Raw genomic sequence first — 17,621 nt, 5'->3', positions numbered from 1 at the left:
CGAGCCTATCTCTTCCTTGGGTAAGTGGGGCAAGCAAAGTCCACAAAGCCATTCTGCAGACGTGGGACAAACAACCACGAAAAGTACACTGGGAATTAACATCTGAAACACTAAAACATGAAGGAAGATGCCTGATTGGATGATACCCTTAACGACATACAGATTACAAAGAAAACTAATAATGTGCACAGTTGAAACAGCGCGGTCGGCAAACTAGACGACATCCAGCCTATTTGTTGAAAACTGGGCAGAGGGCCATGCAGACCAATTCCCAAGTGGTCACGTTGCAGCTCACTGCAAAGTCCTAGTTAATGGCGATATATTAAGTTTAGTTGCACGTAAAGTCTGGAGGCAGCCCCGTACGGTCAAAACAAGATAGACCCTCACGGCTAGTCCATATTACATGAAGACAGGTTCACACTCGTGGTCCATATTAAATAATAAAATGATGTAGATCACAAAATGTGTCCTGGAGAAGCAAAGTACAATTAGTTAAACGACCAGTAGTATTCTGGCCGAGTTGAGGGAGGCCAGCCACGGAGCAGATAGAAATGGATTAAAAAATACACTATTGCAGCTATTCAGTGATGGCGGGAAAAGGAAGGTTTTGTGGGGCGCAGACACATCTTGGCACGGTGCTGGGTGAAGTGCAACTGTTGTGTCCATCAGGAGATGCGTGCTGCCCGGGGTCACTTTCTTGTGCAAAGTGCACAAAGCGCGAGAAGCAAATCAGGCCAAGAGTTAGATGTAATTGCATAATGAATAAGCATTATATTAGTGAATTCATTATTACATTTTTTTTTAATCTTTGAAATAAGTTGGATAATACATTCGGAGCCTGTGGGTTGGGTGGAAGAATACAAACATACCCTTGGTGGAGTAGTACATGATTGGAGGTGATAGTCACACAGGCTGCTCACGACACATCGGCGGTGCGGGCTGTTTGACACATTACAATTTATGTGTTGCACTGCACGCACTGGCATTTTCGTTGTGCATGCACTGGTGAGGCGTCGATGAGGCACAGTGGTCTGTGTGACCAGAGGGAGCATTGGTGGTCGGCGTCATTGTGTTATGTAAGTTATTCATTGTCCAAATAATCACAATCCACTAAACATTATGAACGACATAAGAATAAATAATTGTGCCGAAATAACTAGCAGACGACGTACCCTAGCAACCCTTCCTTGAGTGGAGCATCGAGGGCATAGTGACCTGAGAGCATCTTGCCCCTTCGAGTAAACATGTCATCCGCAAACTGTTTCCGGTAAAATACGCAAGGGCGCCCCGGGGATGAAAGGTCAAAAAGAGTCTTTGAGCGAAACAAACCCATGGTTCGGATTTTTTCAAACCAATGAAAATAGATATAAATAAATAAATATATATATAAACATCAACAGGTGTAAATGCTTTATATATAACTTTTATCACAACCAAAAACAAAAGTATTTAAATAACAATTAGAATGTGAGCTTAAAAAATGAATTTAAATCGTGATAAAGCTACACAGTATTAACAGTGCAACTTCAGTTTTTGTACTTTATCTTAAGTTAGTATAATTGTGTTGTTATATAAAAATTTAACTTTTTTTTTATCTTCGCAGTTAAAACTTTCGCTCTTTTCGTTTATATACTGAAACTGTGGGAAATTGATTACCAGATAAGGAATTGTTTATGAAAATTTTTTAGAACGCTAGACGCTTCCATATTTGGTATAACCATGGAGTGTTGTTGGCATTTGTTTAAATGAGTTTTCTGTCAGCTGTTGTGTTCGATCAGCTGTCATTTATGGAATACAGAAAACATTGTGAGAAAAAATTGGGCAGGCACTTTGTATTATTATGAAAAATAATTGGATAGAACACAGGTGTATTAGAATATTATTCTATAATTAAAATATTATTTTGGAAGTGTGTGATATGACTGGGAATTTTAGACTTATCTGTACGGTTGTGTTCTGCCACTCCGAAGATTATCGGAGGTTTTTCTTATGACCAATTTTCGCCAATACATTAAGAAAGGAATAACGTAATTAAATATGAATGAAGAAAATAGTGAACCTACAAATTCCTACCTATCCAACATTCCAGTTGAGGTTAGCATTTTTTTATGCTTTATCTTAAAAATAAATTGTTATATATTTTTTATATTAATTAATATTTAGCCCTGTATTAGTTATCTTCGCTTGATTCTGTCTGAAAACCATTTAAATAGTTACTAATTTTGTATTTCTTAAGCTTTGCACAGTTTGTCTTTACTTTGTTAGAATGTTTGCCTTATTCCTGTGGTGACCGTTGCTGAGCATATTTTGCTCATAGTATATTTTAAGACAGTATACGTTTGACAGTCTGGCACCTTTTACCTTACTGAAATATTATGAAAGGTAATGATTGTAACTACGTATTGTTTTATTCCTGTAGATATTGCTTCACATTTGCTCATTTTTGGATGCAAGAACCATCATATGCACCCTCAGCTTGGTATGCAAGAGATTCCATGAAATAGTTTCTGATGAAAATATCTGGAGGTCCCGGATAGCGAAAAAGTGTCGAGGATCTGTCTACCCTGCCATACCAGGTATTTGTCAGGACTCTTTTAATAGAAACTTTTATGAAGGTTGGCTTTGTGAGCTGTGAAATTTTTTTTCCTTCAATGCAAATCTGTTTGAACACTGCCAACTGTTAACTGCTGGTTGCATAAAAGCAGATACTATAAGATTTATTAGATGAAAAGTTGCATGCTCATACTCAGTCTAAAATTCATTTTAGAAAAAATTTAATTATATTTTTGAATCTGTGAAAAACCTTTGCTACTGAATTATTGAATTATAGATTGGAACGTATACAACTTCAAATTTGCAGCTCTCTAAGAATGTGTTATTAGTGGTAATATTTTCATGTTCATTATATTTTTGGGAGAGTCAATCGCTGTTATGATTTTTTTTTGTCAATTTCTTTTTGCAGAGAATGCTGACGTGAACTTTAGAAATGCATGCATAGAGCTGGAGGAAGAGTTTGATTTGTGGAGCCATTATGAAACCAAGACACGTTCAATCTCGCTGGCTGATGTTCATTATGCAGCGGTAGATGCAGTTTTACTTTTGAAGGTAACAGTTTTTTCAGTGCCATCTCCTCGTAACTTGCTCAACCTAAAGCATCGGTTGTCTGCTTTGAACTTTCAAAATTCTGTAATTTTGTATTGATTTTGATCGATTGATATGTTACTCTCGCAATTGGGCTTTCACCTGGTGGCAAGGAATCCTCCCCTTTCTCTCACTTCCCCTCCCTTTTTTCCCCATAGTTTGTAGTCATATCTAGGAAGACGAGCCTCTCTCTTTCTGTTCACCCCATTACCTCTGTAGCTTCCACACCTGGCCGGCTGGAATGTCTGTGGAAGGTTTAGTAATCTCCTGGCGGTTTTCATGTGAGCGTTTGTGAGGTTATATTCCCATATGTATAATTTATTAGCATCATAAATTATAATATTAATATTTAATAAATAATTAAAATTAATAAATTAGAATAATTATTCAGCATTTTATTTATTTTTATTTTTAATTACAATTCATTTTGATTTCTTTACTAAAATAAAAAAATTAATTTTAGACAGGTGTTTATATTAATATTAAATACTTAGTATTTTATTGAATTTGTACCTACTTTGCCAACCGTATTTATAATATCACACCAGCTCCTTTTATTATTTTATTTCTATTATTAGCATGCAAAATTGAAGTTAGTATTACGTCAGGTAAGTATAACTCCTACCGGGTGTATGCAAGTACATGCACACTTCTTTTTTTTTTTGCAAACAGGAAATCCGGATGTTACCATGAGGGGTTGGTTTCTTTCTGGATGCTCACATTTCTCCCACCAGTGAATTACATCCATGCACCATCCCACCATTCCACTCTTCTCTCCTTTCCTAATGATCTCGGTGTCTGCAAGATGTTGAAATCTAATGTATTCATTCAGTGGTTGTATGAATATATATTCAAAACAGAATTTTTTCTTCATCTTCCTGGAATACCATTAGACCACTTTCATTTCCGTAAAAAGCTACCCTTTATACAAACATTAAAAAACATTTGCTTGCTTTTACATTTTACATTTGCAAATATGATGGTATTTCAAGCCATTTAACTATCAATGATAGTGGATCAAGCGTGTGCACTTCTTCTGTAGGATAACATGTTTAAATGTTTTTTATTTTATTTTAAACAACTCTATTGCAGTGTTATCCACTGCCAGGGCCGGATTTAGGGGAGGGCAACCGGGGTGAAAGCCCCAGGGCCCCCACAAACGGAGGGCCCCCACAAACGGAGGACCCCCACAAACGGAGGGCCCCCACAATAGAGACTTCGGAAAAAAAATCTTTCAAATTCCGACAAGTAAACACTAGTAAACATCTTTGCCTTTGATATTCTTTTTTCGCTGTTTTACCTTTGCCTACAGTACTTTGTACATAGGTACATGATTATTTTATTGTTAAATATTAACAGAAATATTCATTAACACTAAAATTTAATTTCATATAATTCTTGTCTCCGATTATATTTATGTATGTTTTTTTTTAATACCTACTAAGAGAATCTACTTGATTTCACAATAAATTTATAATTGGAAAACTCGACTGGAAAAAAAAAATAGTTCATTTAATTTGGAAAATAATTTGGGTTCCAGGGGGCCTCCGCTCCTCTGTTGCCCCGAGGCCTCCAGACCTCTAAATCCGGCCCTGTCCACTGCAGCACTTCAGGCAGGGATGCCCCCTAGGGGTTACACGCTAAAAGAAGAGAGAGACGGCTTCTAGGGGTTGAAACCGGTCACCCTTCCGGCAAGGGCGTCGCCAGCCGATGGCCTAGGGGGAGGCGAGTTGTGGGAAGAGTATGTGTTTTTTTTTTGCATTTGGCTGCATTTTTTCATTTTTTTGAATCTCTGGGGCTCTATTGGGGGGGGGGGCAACTGCTCCCCCTACCCCCCCCCCCCCCCCCCCCGGCTGACGCCTTTGCCTTCTGGCCCGTTCTGATCGCAACTTTCACTGGGTTAAAACCGGTCACTTTCCGGCCCGTTCTGATCGCAACTTATACTGGGTTAAAACCAATCACTTTCCGGCCCATTCTGATGGCATCTTACACTGGTGTGAAATATGTTTTTCGCGGGGAGCTGGATCAGTTTCGTGGAACCCCCGTGTGCGCAGGAGGGGTCTCTGTGCGTGTCGGGGGCGCGTGACCGCAGCCTGGTGGTGTGGCGGCTGCCCCCGCGGGACGAGGAGGGGCCCCCGAGCTCGGCGACCAAGGCGGCCGCCCACGAGGGCTGGATCTGGCAGCTGGTGTCCCCCGGCGAGGAGGCCCTGTACTCGGCGTCCTGGGACCACACGGTCAAGCTCTGGGACCTGGGGCCCTCCCTGGTCAACGTCTCCACTTTCAGGTCGGTCCGCCCCGCCCACCGTCGCTCAGATTACACACAGGGACTGGATAAATTCGCGGTTTCAATAATGACCACTAGGATAGACTCCACGATTCTCCACGTGCTCGGGCAACCATCACCTGTGGTCATTGGCTACCGACTCTCGGGACACCTGTTTAACTGCGATTCTCATGATTTCGATACTTCTTTTGTTGAGTGTTTGCCACTGGCTCAGAGTCCTTCAGGTAAATTGCGGCCCAATCGCTGACGCAGCGTCAAGCTAAACGAGTTTGGATTCCAGCCTGTCTCGAAAGGAATACTCCGAATTTTCCTGGTCTCTAATTATACATGTTGGTCTTCCGGAGAAGCATACTTGGGAGGATTTTCCAGTAATTTACAGAAGGTTTTGCCGATTTAAATCACAGTGGTTTAAAACCAGGTTCAAACTATAGTTTAAACCAAGTGGTTTTTATAAAATAATAATTAAAATATTTTTTTTAAATTAATTTATTTTTAAATGATGAATATATTTTCTTCAATGAAAGGTCTAATTCCGCTCTAATAACAACAAATTTTGGCTCATTAATGTTACTTGTGATTTACAGGAACAAAAAAATTATAATTATATTAATCAAGATCTTATCATTTAAAATATCTGAAGAAGTTGTAAATCATACCCAGCTAAATACCTCTTAAATTAAATTAATTAGTGAATTTTAGTGTCGACACATTTAGTCAGCCATGTGATAATCTAGACGTAAGCCTAGCATTGATAAATGTTTAACCTAACCCTAATGTAATATTTACCCATTAACATGTCTAACAAGTCAGTGTATTTCCCGTCTTCATCTCTAGGGGCACGTAATTTTTTGCAGAAAAAAAAAATGAATACCCATTAGACTGCAATAATGTGTGTCTAAACCAGCTGTTTCTACCTTGTGATTGGCTGCCTTCTGCAAAAGAAGCTGCTGCCTTTGACTTGGCCATTCAGAACGCGATTTGCTTCCGCCCTGATTTACTGTGCCGACAGTAGACGATTGACCATTCACGAAACACAGACGTTGCTACAGTTGTTTCTAACTCTCAGCTGGTCTCTAAATCGTTTTTGTGGAAAATATATGTGCCCCTAATTATCCCTGATTACGGCACTGTGTTATCTCTCCTGTAGCCTGAGTGTTATACAACCCTCTTGACTTGAACGTTTCGCAGATGTCCTGTTGTTTAGGGGCAAAATCGTTAGGTAGGAATACCTACCATAAGGGATCGTCCATTAATCACGTGAGGCTCGAAAAAGGGGAGGGGGGGGGAGGGGGAAGGGGTCGGGAAAAATCACGAAATATCACAAGGAGAGGAGGGGGGTGTGGAGAGATATCACGTGTATTTATTTTTTTCGCGCAATTTCTACTAAACCGAAGAGCGACGCGTGACCCTGACTCGTCGTAGCCAGGCAACAACATCCCCCCGCCCGCCGCAACATGAACCTACCCGGCTCAGCTCGCCGGACGCCAGCAAGACACTGTGATTTTGGCGCCGAACACGTGCGTAAATCACATATAATGAGCCTTTCCTTTATATTTTTTCATGCCAGTGAGAAATAAACCTGTGACCTTAATGCGTGTCTGGACATTTTCCATCACCGTGCTTAAATTTTCCAGAATTAAATTAGATTATACCTATATTTAAAGATGATATACTGAAATTTTTTAAAAAATATTTTGTACCAAAAAAATACACATGATTTATTGGGGCCACTAGGGGGGAAGGGGGGGGGGGGGGTTAAAAATTTGCTATAAAACCTATCACGTGATTAATGGATGGACGACCCCTAACGACTGTCGACGAGACGACTTCTTCCGCTCGGGAGTCGCAGAAGACGTTCTCCGGGTGTGTGTGCTGTCGCCAGGGTGAAGTGCTCCGTGCTGCCGGCAGGGTGAAGTGCTCCGTGCTGTCGGTGGCGTGCTGCGCGGGGGGCCAGGTGGCGGCCGGCACGTACACGGGCCACGTGCACCTGTTCGACCCCCGCGCGGGCTGCCGGGAGACGCGGGTGTACCGCAGCCACGCGGGCGCGGCGCTGGCGCTGGCGGGCCTGGGGCACCTGGTCGTGTCAGCCGGCGAGGACGGCACCGTGGCCGTGTTCGACCAGCGCGCGGGCCGGGTCCACAGGCGCGGCATCGCGCTGGGGTGCCCGCCCGGCCTCGAGGTTCGCTTCTTTGTGCTGTAGTTGCGGCCGTCTCCGACCTCGTGCAGTCCCGCACGTTCGGGAACACGGCCGTGTTCTGATTGCGTGAACACTAGTTTTTTTTTTTAATGCAAAGCGAGTATTGAATCGAATGCATGTTCGGGAACACTGCCATGTACGGCTGCGTGAATACTGTTTTTTTTTTTAATGCAAAGCGAGTATTGAATCGAATGGATGTTCGGGAACACTGCCATGTACGGCTGCGTGAATACTGTTTTTTTTTTAATGCAAAGCGAGTATTGAATCGAATGCATGTTCGGGAACACTGCCATGTACGGCTGCGTGAATACTGTTTTTTTTTTTAATGCAAAGCGAGTATTGAATCGAATGGATGTTCGGGAACACTGCCATGTACGGCTGCGTGAATACTGTTTTTTTTTTTAATGCAAAGCGAGTATTGAATCGAATGCATGTTCGGGAACACTGCCATGTACGGCTGCGTGAATACTGTTTTTTTTTTAAATGCAAAGCGAGTATCGAATCAAATGCATGTTCGGGAACACGGCCGTGTGCGGCTGCGTGAATACTAGTTTAATTTTTAATGCGAAGCAAGTATCGAATCAAATGTTTAAAATATTTGCAAAATCGAATTAATTTGCTAATATAGTTCCCAGCAAGGCTGTATTACACTTTTTTTTCATATAATATACTGGACTGACGTAAAAAAAATTATGTTTAAACCTTTGTCCTGTTTGAACTGATTAAGGGATAAAACAATTGTGTCCTATACATAACACTATTCACTAAAATCAGGAACTAACCCAGCATTATATTAATATTGAGCATTCATAAAAGCAGACATTGCCACATTTTATTTTTTTTAAGTAACCAACTTTGTTCCTTCAAAACATGTACAAAAAAAATACTAAATATTTTCATGAGCGAATTTTAGGCTTCCATGTTTTAAAAACCTTAACAGCAAACGCCTAGTTTCACATCAAGACGCGAAGCTTTGCATCACAACTGAAGCTTCGTATAAAACGAAGAGCAGATTTTTTTGGCAAAATCAAATCGAATATTAAAAAGAGCTTCGTTTGGTCGAAGATTCACACACCTACAGCCATGCTGAATTAGAATTAGCGATTTTTCTGGAGTATGTAGTTAAATGGGAGTACAAAATGTGAAAGGTTAACGTGCTGTATAAAAAACAGGAAACGCTGTATTGAATTGAAAACCGACTGTAATGATAAAGCGTGAGTAATATTTAAAATGCAGGCCGTGCAGTTATGTGAACTGTGGGCCTAGTTCAACAGCCAGACTCCACCCGGAAGATCAGAACACAAGTGACTTGCCTGGTGTGAGATTACACACATTTCAAAGGACTGTAGTGCAGCGTTTTATAACTTAAATTTATATCACGGCGCCCTAATGTTACATCTCTGAAAGCTTCGGGACCCTACATATAAATTTATGCAATTTTTTTTAACTTCGTAATTTTTTTTTCCCACCTGGTTTTCAATTATGTAGCTGGGTTCACGTTCACAATTAAAAAAAAAACATAAGCGAGTACACAGCAGGCTGAGCACACGACTTGTGCAAAGTTGGTTTACAGGAGATATCTTAATGTTAATTTTAGCCAATGAAATTTCACGATGTATCCCGACATCTGTAGGTAGTGTTACTATATAACTAGCATAACTGCTACCAAATGATTATTCCATGACATCTGACCAGCAATTTGTGCACATTTTTTTTAAATATATAAATTAATTAGGTTTATGTAAAATTTTTAGGGAACCATTTAACACAAAAAACATTTTTTATTTTTTATTTACATTAATTTCTAGTGCCTTTTAATAATTGCATTAATTTATTTTTAAAGCAAGATTCACCTGACTGTTGTAATATCTCAACAGTTTCTTGCCACAATATTATTGATAATTATAAAAAGTTGTATAGTTCCGCCTATATGGCATCCACTGTACTCTCATTGGCTGTTGCATCTTGCGTCCTTGACAGAAATAAAATATATTAATTTTCCTTCTATGCGCATAACTGTCCTATGTGCTGTTGGGTATCAGTAGGTTCAAAAACAAGTGTTCATATCTTCTGCACACAACCTACTGTTACCATTATTGTTATTTTTTTTTCAATTGTCTACCTGGTTTTATAGCCTTTATGCCTTTGTACAGATAAAGTGTGTTCTGAGGTTAATTAAAAAAAAAAAAAAATTGTTTGAATTTTTGTCTTTCAACTTTAAAATATTTTACCTTTTTTTATACATAACTTTGGGATACTTTTGTTTAAATAATTCAATAATTAAATTTTTTTTGTGTGTTTCTTGATTTTCTAGACACCTGTGAATGCGTACCCATTGTCACTGTCTCTATCGGAGCATTACCTCTATGTTGGTGACAGCAAAGGATACTTGCATTTGATAAATCCGTCAAAAGGGAGCTTTGAATTCGTCAAGGTGAGGTCTTAAGTTGGCTTTTGTCTGTAAATTTAAATAACTATATAATTTATGTTTAGCTGGTGATATGTATATTGCTACATTTACAAATAACCGCTAATCATTGTCCATGTTAAATTAATATCAGTACAGTGATATTAAATTTTTACCTAACATAATTTTTACCAACTTCTGGTAATCTGAGAATGTATCTTTCAATTTTTTTTTTGTTACATTACGGACAAATACATTTGAATCAGAGATTTGATGAATTGAATGTGTCAACATGTAATTTTTCAGAAATATTTGTTGAAATTAAACTGTTGTGTTCCGTATTTATTTGGTATTTGTTAGAGGTGGGTAATTAGAAGTGTCAAGCTGACTTCTTGGGATCAGGGCAGATCAGACATGTTGATTCAGTTACAGTTTGTCATTTTCATCAGTAGTTTTAAGTCAGGAATAACACCGGCATGACCTGAACTTTGGTAAAGAGATTTTTCACTATAACAAATAAAACGGAATTCCGGTATGAAATCTAACCTTTAATCCTAAATCTAGGAATTACTGATAACTGAGTGGTTACTGAATGTGACTATTGATGACCAAACAACAAGTAAAATGACAGAGCACCTGAAAAACATTTTTGTGGAATTGAAGCTCAGTAACACGAATTTTACCATTATTAGCATTGAATTAATCTACTCAAAATTGATTAATGGTCCCATCTATATGATTCATTATCAATTGTAGTTCACATAATCTTTAACTTATAAGTGTTTAATATTTGGCTATTCAAATGATTGAATATTCGAATAGATTTACCTGTTCCTAAGCCGCTCGTGTCATATTCTGGCCTCTGACTCCGGTAGGGCTACAGCTGGTTTCTAGTCAGACCACCCAACACCCACCGAGGATATCTTGGTTTGATTCCTGTTGGATTCACACCCGGATTTTCCACTAGGGGGAAATGTGACCGATATGCAACCAGCCGGTGAGGTTTCTCTGGGTAACAAGGGTCCGGGGGCAAATAATTTGTTCAGGCCACCTCCCCAGAGCTTCATGTGCAATTATTTGAACCACAAAAAAAAACTGTAAAATTTACTGTGTCCGCAACTGTGACTTTTGTTAATCACATAACTTAAAAGGTTTCGTTTGACTTCTATTAGTATCAGACTTTTAATTTTCATCCTATCAGGGTAAACCCAAGCATTAAAAAAGAATCTCGAAACTGAACCGGCTGTCTCCCATTCCAGGGCTCTGCTGATAGTTTTCTTTCAATGTCTCCATCAGGGGCGAAGCCAGGGGGGGGGGGGGGGGGTGTTAGGGGTTCAAACCCCCTCCCCCCTAGCACCAAATCTTTAATTAATTTCTTATTCATCACTCAAACAAATTTCATATTAAAATTAATAAAATTTTTACCATTACAATATTTAAATTTAAGAACCGAAAACTGCTAAAATAGCACTATTGTACACCTTAAAATCCTAATTTTCCCGGGGGAGGACACCCCCCCCCCCTCCAGACCCCCACGCTTTAATATGGGGGGAGGGGACCATGCTTCTTAACACCCCCCATACACAAATCCTGGCTACGCCACTGGTCTCCAGTAACTTAAACACTGACGAGAGACTACAACTGACCCTAGTGGTGACGGGGCTCCAGGTGTTTGACGTGGGCCACACCAACGGCCTGACGGGGATCCACCACGGGGCGGGCAGCCTCATCACCAGCTCCGTCGACGGCTCCGTGCGGATGTTCGCGCCGACGGACGCCCCGAAGCCGGTCAGCGTGTACAGCCCGAACCACGGCGAATTCACGTCGGTGAGTCTCAACCTTGCCCGGGCATCGGCCGTGAGGAGGCTCGAGTGGTCGTACCACCGACGCGATTGGGTTCCCATTCTCGGCAGCTTTCACACCTGCCATTTTCGCAAGGAGGAAACACAGCAGTTTCATTTTGTGGGCTGGTGGGTTTTATCGTAGTATCGCTCCCGTTTCCCCCCTCTCTTTCATTCAGTCAGCCAGAGCTCCAAACACGAATCATCGCTCCTCATCGTCTCTGTGACACTGACCCCGATTTCTAAGAGATATTACATCCTAATTTATACATTATTCATAAATTCAAGTAATTTGTGAGTAAAGATATGGACAATGCTTGATCTAAAAGATGTGCCTCCCCCGGCCATAATGGTTGTAATTTTTACCAGATTTTCCAAATTCTTGTTGTGCCTGAAAAATTACACGTGTCCTCTATAGCAGTGCTCCGATTTCCTTTCCTCCAAGTTGTCGGTGAGTTTAAAACTGAAGTAAATGGTGACCCACTTGGAGACGGAAGTTGAAGCAGCGTTGGCCCTGACCTTGCATCTTGCGAGTCTCGCCGCTTCCCAAAGATGAAAGAGCACCTTAAGGGACATCCCTTCCATTCTGACGATGAGCTGAAAGCTGCCATTCAGGCCTGGAGTCGACAACAACCACCGGAATTGATCTCCGACAAGTTGCACGTAGGCGCAAGCGCCCAGAAAGGGATGGGGAGTTTGTTGAAAAGTGAACAGTGGATTATGTAAAGGACACATGTAGCTTTCAGGTGCAACAAAAATAGTGAAAATCGGGTAGCAAAAAAATTAATGGCAATGGAGGCATTACTTTTTAATCAAGCTTTGTATCTTTGCTCACAACTCGCTGCTTCCATATCATCTCCATGTGGGTCTCTAATTTCTTCAGTTTTCAACAGACCTACGACATGTTGAAGGAAAGGAAATTGAAGCATTGCATAGAATAAACTCATGGTTTTCAGGTACAACAATAACTTGTGAAGTCAGGTAAAAAATAAAAATGTTATGGCCATGGAAGCATTAATTTTCAACCAAGTCTGGTAGTATCTAAAAAAAAATCAATTAATTTAATTATGTTAATTTAGTTCAGTGTCTTTTCTTGTGCCAACTGTTTTTATAAAACAGTTGGCTGCAGTACCCGGCATTGCCCGGGCTTAACACAGGGTGATATATTGTCTGCAAGTTAAAGCAAAATGGATAGCGCTATATGACAGTGTGGTGGACCTAGAGAAATGACACACAAATGCTGTTTGTATGTCTATGATCTAAGATTTTCTGTTCATCCACTGTGATCGGTTGAACGGTTTAGAAGTTGATGCAGCTGCAGCGCCATCTAGCGGCGAGTTACAAAAAAAATGGATAACATAAAAATCCTTCTCCATGAAAAAAACACTTTGATGTGCCAACTTTCATGGCGATCTGTCAAACAATGTCAGAGTTTATCAATCTCATACATACCAACATCCATTTTTATGTTAATAGATTACCATATTTACTCTATTATGCGTATTCAACATGAAAGTTTTCTATCAGTTAGTAATTTTTTTTAATGATTTCATTATTAAATAGGCACTTTACTCATTATTTTCATTTAAAAACTGGAAGTGTTGCTTTGATCGTCAGTTCGGTTTCTTGTGTCTGAACTTGTGCTGGTGACGTGTGAGTGTGTGTGTGTGTGTGTGTGTTGTGTTTCAGCTCTCGTACCAGAACAAGACGCTGGCCCTCGCTAACACAAACTGCTCCATCGATGTGCTGCAGCAATGTAGCTCCTAACCAAAGTGCCTGGCAGTATCAACCAACACTTAACTCGACTGAACTCTACTGTACTTAACTCGCACAAGTTTATCACATGCTGGACGCTTGCTGTTTTTTGTGTAATTTTATACTGCCGCTGCTAATTTTATGTAGCTTCAGTTTTGTTATAACATTTTTTTATAAAGTATTTTTTAGTCTGCTCGTTGAGATGATATTATCTGTTATTTTAACATAATTTAATATTTTATTTAAATATTTAAAAAAAATATATGTATAGGTATATAATTTATGTATTTTCTATGTCAGCTGTATGTCAACTGTTGTTGAAAAGATTTAAAACTTTTTCATAGAATGTACCTTATTCATTCCCTGTTGTCTAAATATCAATGTACTGTTAAGTTATTCAACACATGCAGTCAGCTCTAATGACCTTGATGTTGAAGACATGTTATTACATTCAAATGCCTTTATTTTTTATCTAGTATAAATTCTTTGAATGTTTTACTACTATATAAGCACCACAATTTGTATTCTGTATCAAATTTTCTCTCTCGTCATACCTGCTGTTTGTAGAAGGTCAGTCATTGCTTACAATTTTTGCCTGACTAATTGTCATCACTTACTCAAAGTTCATTTTCTGGGTTTCTACAGTTGGGCAACAGAATCTGAATTGCTTCTATGATCTCAACTTTGAAATTTTTCCTTTATATAATCTGCAATTTACAAAAAAAAGAAATAAAATAGCATGTCGTGTGAAATTCCTTAAGTGCAAAATTCGAAAACTTGACATTTATAAGTTTCTTGAAACTAACATTATAATATATTATGTGATAACTGAGGTCCACACGTCTAGCTTATTTCGAGGAGTGTATGCAGAATTTCATTTCGTTGTGGGAGGGTAGGTAGGGGGGCGGGGGAGTGTAGCTTTCTGTGCTGATTGCTTTCAAATTCTGTCCATTCATTGGTAGACATGACAGATTTTGTCGGATTTGGGGGAGGGGTGTGATCATATACCCTCTATCACCCCCTGTGTAAGCCCCTTCCCCCCCCCCCCTCCCCCCGGTCACATTATCGTATTTTTTTTTACGTTTTAATCATTAAGGGAATTGATTTAGACACTGGTATTTCTGCTGAAAACAAAGAATACAAAAAAAAATTTGCCACATAAAAAATTAAGTATGGTAATTTTATTTTATTTTGTGGGAAAAAAAATTTGTAATTATTATTGTGCTTTGTGCCTTAATGTGTATCATTCTGTTCCTCCTTCCCTCCGAGGACGGGCGCTCTGGTTTGCCAAGGCAGGAGAAGTTTGTTGCCGAGATCCGAAAATGATTATGATGGCGGTGACTGCCTCGGATGTTCTCAGTTGTGCCCCACAGCTCAGCAAGTGCATCAGCCAGTGAGCTCCGGGGTGTGTGTGTGTGTGTGTGACACACAGCCCTGTTTACATCCGAAAGAAGCTACGCATGATGAACGTACTTAGTGGGCAGTTGGGTTTCCGGAGAGACCATGTATTACTGGAGACGAGATTTTATAGTTTTATTTTCAGGCCAATTTCATTAAAAAAAAAAAAAGTGTTAATAGTTTTTATTTTTTATGTATATACTAGTTATTCATAAATATAGCACCATTTTTAACAAATTAATATAATACTTACATGTTCAATGATACTTATTAGACCAAAACAGAGTTATTTTGACTGATACATGATGCACTTTACAATATAATAATTAGTAATAAAGCATGTCTAACTACTGGGAACAGTAAAAATAAATGAGCACGTATACATGCATTTGAAAAATGTAATGAATGTCATTATGTAAAAAATTAGTTACTAATAACAGGTACAATATGAAAAAAAAAAAAAAAAAAAGCATAATGCTTCCCAATCAGTGTACTACTACATAACATACATTTAGGTATTAACTGAATGATAAATAATTTACATTCATTGAATCAAATATGATGAAATATTAGGTTTTTGATAGCTGGGTTGAGTTTTGATCAAATGTTCTTATTAATTTAATTATTTTTTTTGTTTCATTTCGGTGTTACATGGTGTATTAAAATGCTTTTCGGTGTTATTTTGACTATCGCAATACATGTATAATATTATCCCATGCATTAGTTTTAAAATGGTGAACAATCTTCAGTTCCATGCATGGACTAGTAATGGTATTGTTTCACAAGAATTTAAAGTATGTATCAATATCTTAAGAAGAAAAAGAAACTGTTGCAAATATAATGTTAATATGAGCATCATTGCTGAAAGGCATGTATTTCAGAATCATGTACATATTTGGAAAGTTAAAACTTGCAGTTCACAAAGATATTCAAAAACCTCACTGGATTCAGAGCTTACAACAAATAAGATTTCTCAAGTTTAACATGCTTTCCTACACCATCATTGACAATGATTCTTGCCACTAAGTAAACAAAAATGATTACCTATTTCATTTAAATTACTCTATTATTTATGTTTACTAATTCAATTTGCATTTTATTACTTTAAAAAAAAATCACTTGTAATTGAGCAAAATTAATTTATAAATGGACTAATTTCAAGTGCATTAAAATCCCAAAAGAGATGTACTTTTTTACAAATAAATATGCAGAGCCTATATCAGACTACCACCCTAATGAGTCTGATCCAATCAAAACATGACATATTTTTTCAATATTTAGTGTGAAAAACGAATTACGTTATATGGAAACTACATAATAGTATACTTATAAAAAAACCACCAAATATGTATCAAATTTCTACACAGCTAAAAATTTCCATATTTTTCATGTGAAGTACGTAGTAGTATGTTACGTAACAAAAAATTGTAAATATAACTTTCGTTATCTAATATTAAGATACTGACACTGCCAATCACGGAAACAAATGTATCATTATTAGACTTCAAATTGTAGTTCAATTACAAGCCATTTATCGTCACAATCTCACAAATTTTGAAGGTCGGAATGGCACTCTCTTTGCAATTTTTAAATACGGTAAATTGGAAATATTCTTAAACCCATTGCATATGAGTATATAAATAATTTTTCTTTAAGAATAAATTAAATTAAAATTAATCTACTAATTTAACAGCAGGATTGAGGCACAAACTCCCACTGTGGTCGTAGGTTTTTGGGCCGCTTCTCCCACTCGGTATGTACGTTCGGGCCTCATCGTTAGTTAGGTTCCTCTCCAGGTAGTCAGCAGCCTCATGGCATAGAGCACCAAGAAATGGGGTACCCAGTGCTCGTTGAGGTTATTTTACAATCTATCCTCTGTGGGTTCGTCCACCTGGATTATGAGCTCTGCATCCCCTGGGTGGGGAAGCACTAGACTTTGGGTATCGACCCCCTACTGCTGTCACTAGGACCCTCGGGTCATGGTGTGTTCGGTACATCGAGGATCCATGGGCTGGCCATGTTGATGCCACTGTGGACACGATTCGAAATCCTAGGCCGATACATCTTCCTCTCTCTGTGCACTTTGAAAAAAAAAAAAAAAACGAAACACTAGGCTATGTGGCGCCTCCCGAGGCCAGAGCAATCGTCCCTCACCCAGAGACTAGCTCGGACGTGTCATGTTGGGACCTCTCGCCGAGCCTTAGTGGTCTTTCTGTCAGCACCGGGGCTGTACGCGCTCGCATCTGTGGGACCATCACCGACGTAATTATATTGATCACATCACCGGCTACACAGCCAAAACCTTCACTAGGTATCAATATTGTATATATTGCTGACATTCCTTTTGTTCGTTCTTGTCCACCTTACCACGAGGTTTGGTGCAGGTTTCGTTCAATCTGGGACATTCCAGTTGGCGGTGTATTGCCATGCAGGATGCTCTGTCCATGCTTCTATCAGGTCGCTGAACCTCCAGGGTCTCTTTCGCGCCAAACATTCAATGTGCCACGCTACCTTAAATTGTGCCACCTGTTTACTTGTGTTTGTAATTCGCACCCATGCAAGACAACATAACTTTGGGAACTGTGTAACTTTGTGTGA

The 17,621-nt window shown here is 39.1% G+C and overlaps 1 protein-coding gene across 1 annotated transcript; it reads left to right on the top strand.

Annotated features, from left to right (window-relative positions):
* The first annotated feature begins 1,697 nt into the window (after positions 1–1,697).
* On the top strand, positions 1,698–15,468 carry LOC134540015 (F-box/WD repeat-containing protein 9-like). The gene is made up of 8 exons (XM_063382446.1): positions 1,698–2,094; positions 2,420–2,576; positions 2,963–3,105; positions 5,196–5,425; positions 7,334–7,604; positions 9,937–10,056; positions 11,698–11,856; positions 13,560–15,468. Exons 1-8 carry the CDS (start codon positions 2,038–2,040, stop codon positions 13,635–13,637), a joined length of 1,215 nt encoding a protein of 404 aa, XP_063238516.1. The 5' UTR covers positions 1,698–2,037; the 3' UTR covers positions 13,638–15,468.
* The last annotated feature ends 2,153 nt before the right edge of the window (positions 15,469–17,621 follow it).

This window comes from Bacillus rossius, chromosome 16 (assembly GCF_032445375.1).
Source record: "Bacillus rossius redtenbacheri isolate Brsri chromosome 16, Brsri_v3, whole genome shotgun sequence".
NCBI classification, from domain to species: domain Eukaryota; kingdom Metazoa; phylum Arthropoda; class Insecta; order Phasmatodea; family Bacillidae; genus Bacillus; species Bacillus rossius.
Note: the sequence above shows the minus strand (reverse complement) of the source record. Positions and strands in the feature narration are given on the sequence as shown.

Bases quoted from the DNA above. Each gene is read 5' to 3' on its own strand.
- LOC134540015 (XM_063382446.1), top strand. From the start codon at position 2,038: ATGAATGAAGAAAATAGTGAACCTACAAATTCCTACCTATCCAACATT. The intron at 5,426-7,333 runs GTCGGTCCGCCC...TGCTGCCGGCAG, and splicing joins GTCAACGTCTCCACTTTCAG to GGTGAAGTGCTCCGTGCTGT. The intron at 7,605-9,936 runs GTTCGCTTCTTT...TTGATTTTCTAG, and splicing joins GGTGCCCGCCCGGCCTCGAG to ACACCTGTGAATGCGTACCC.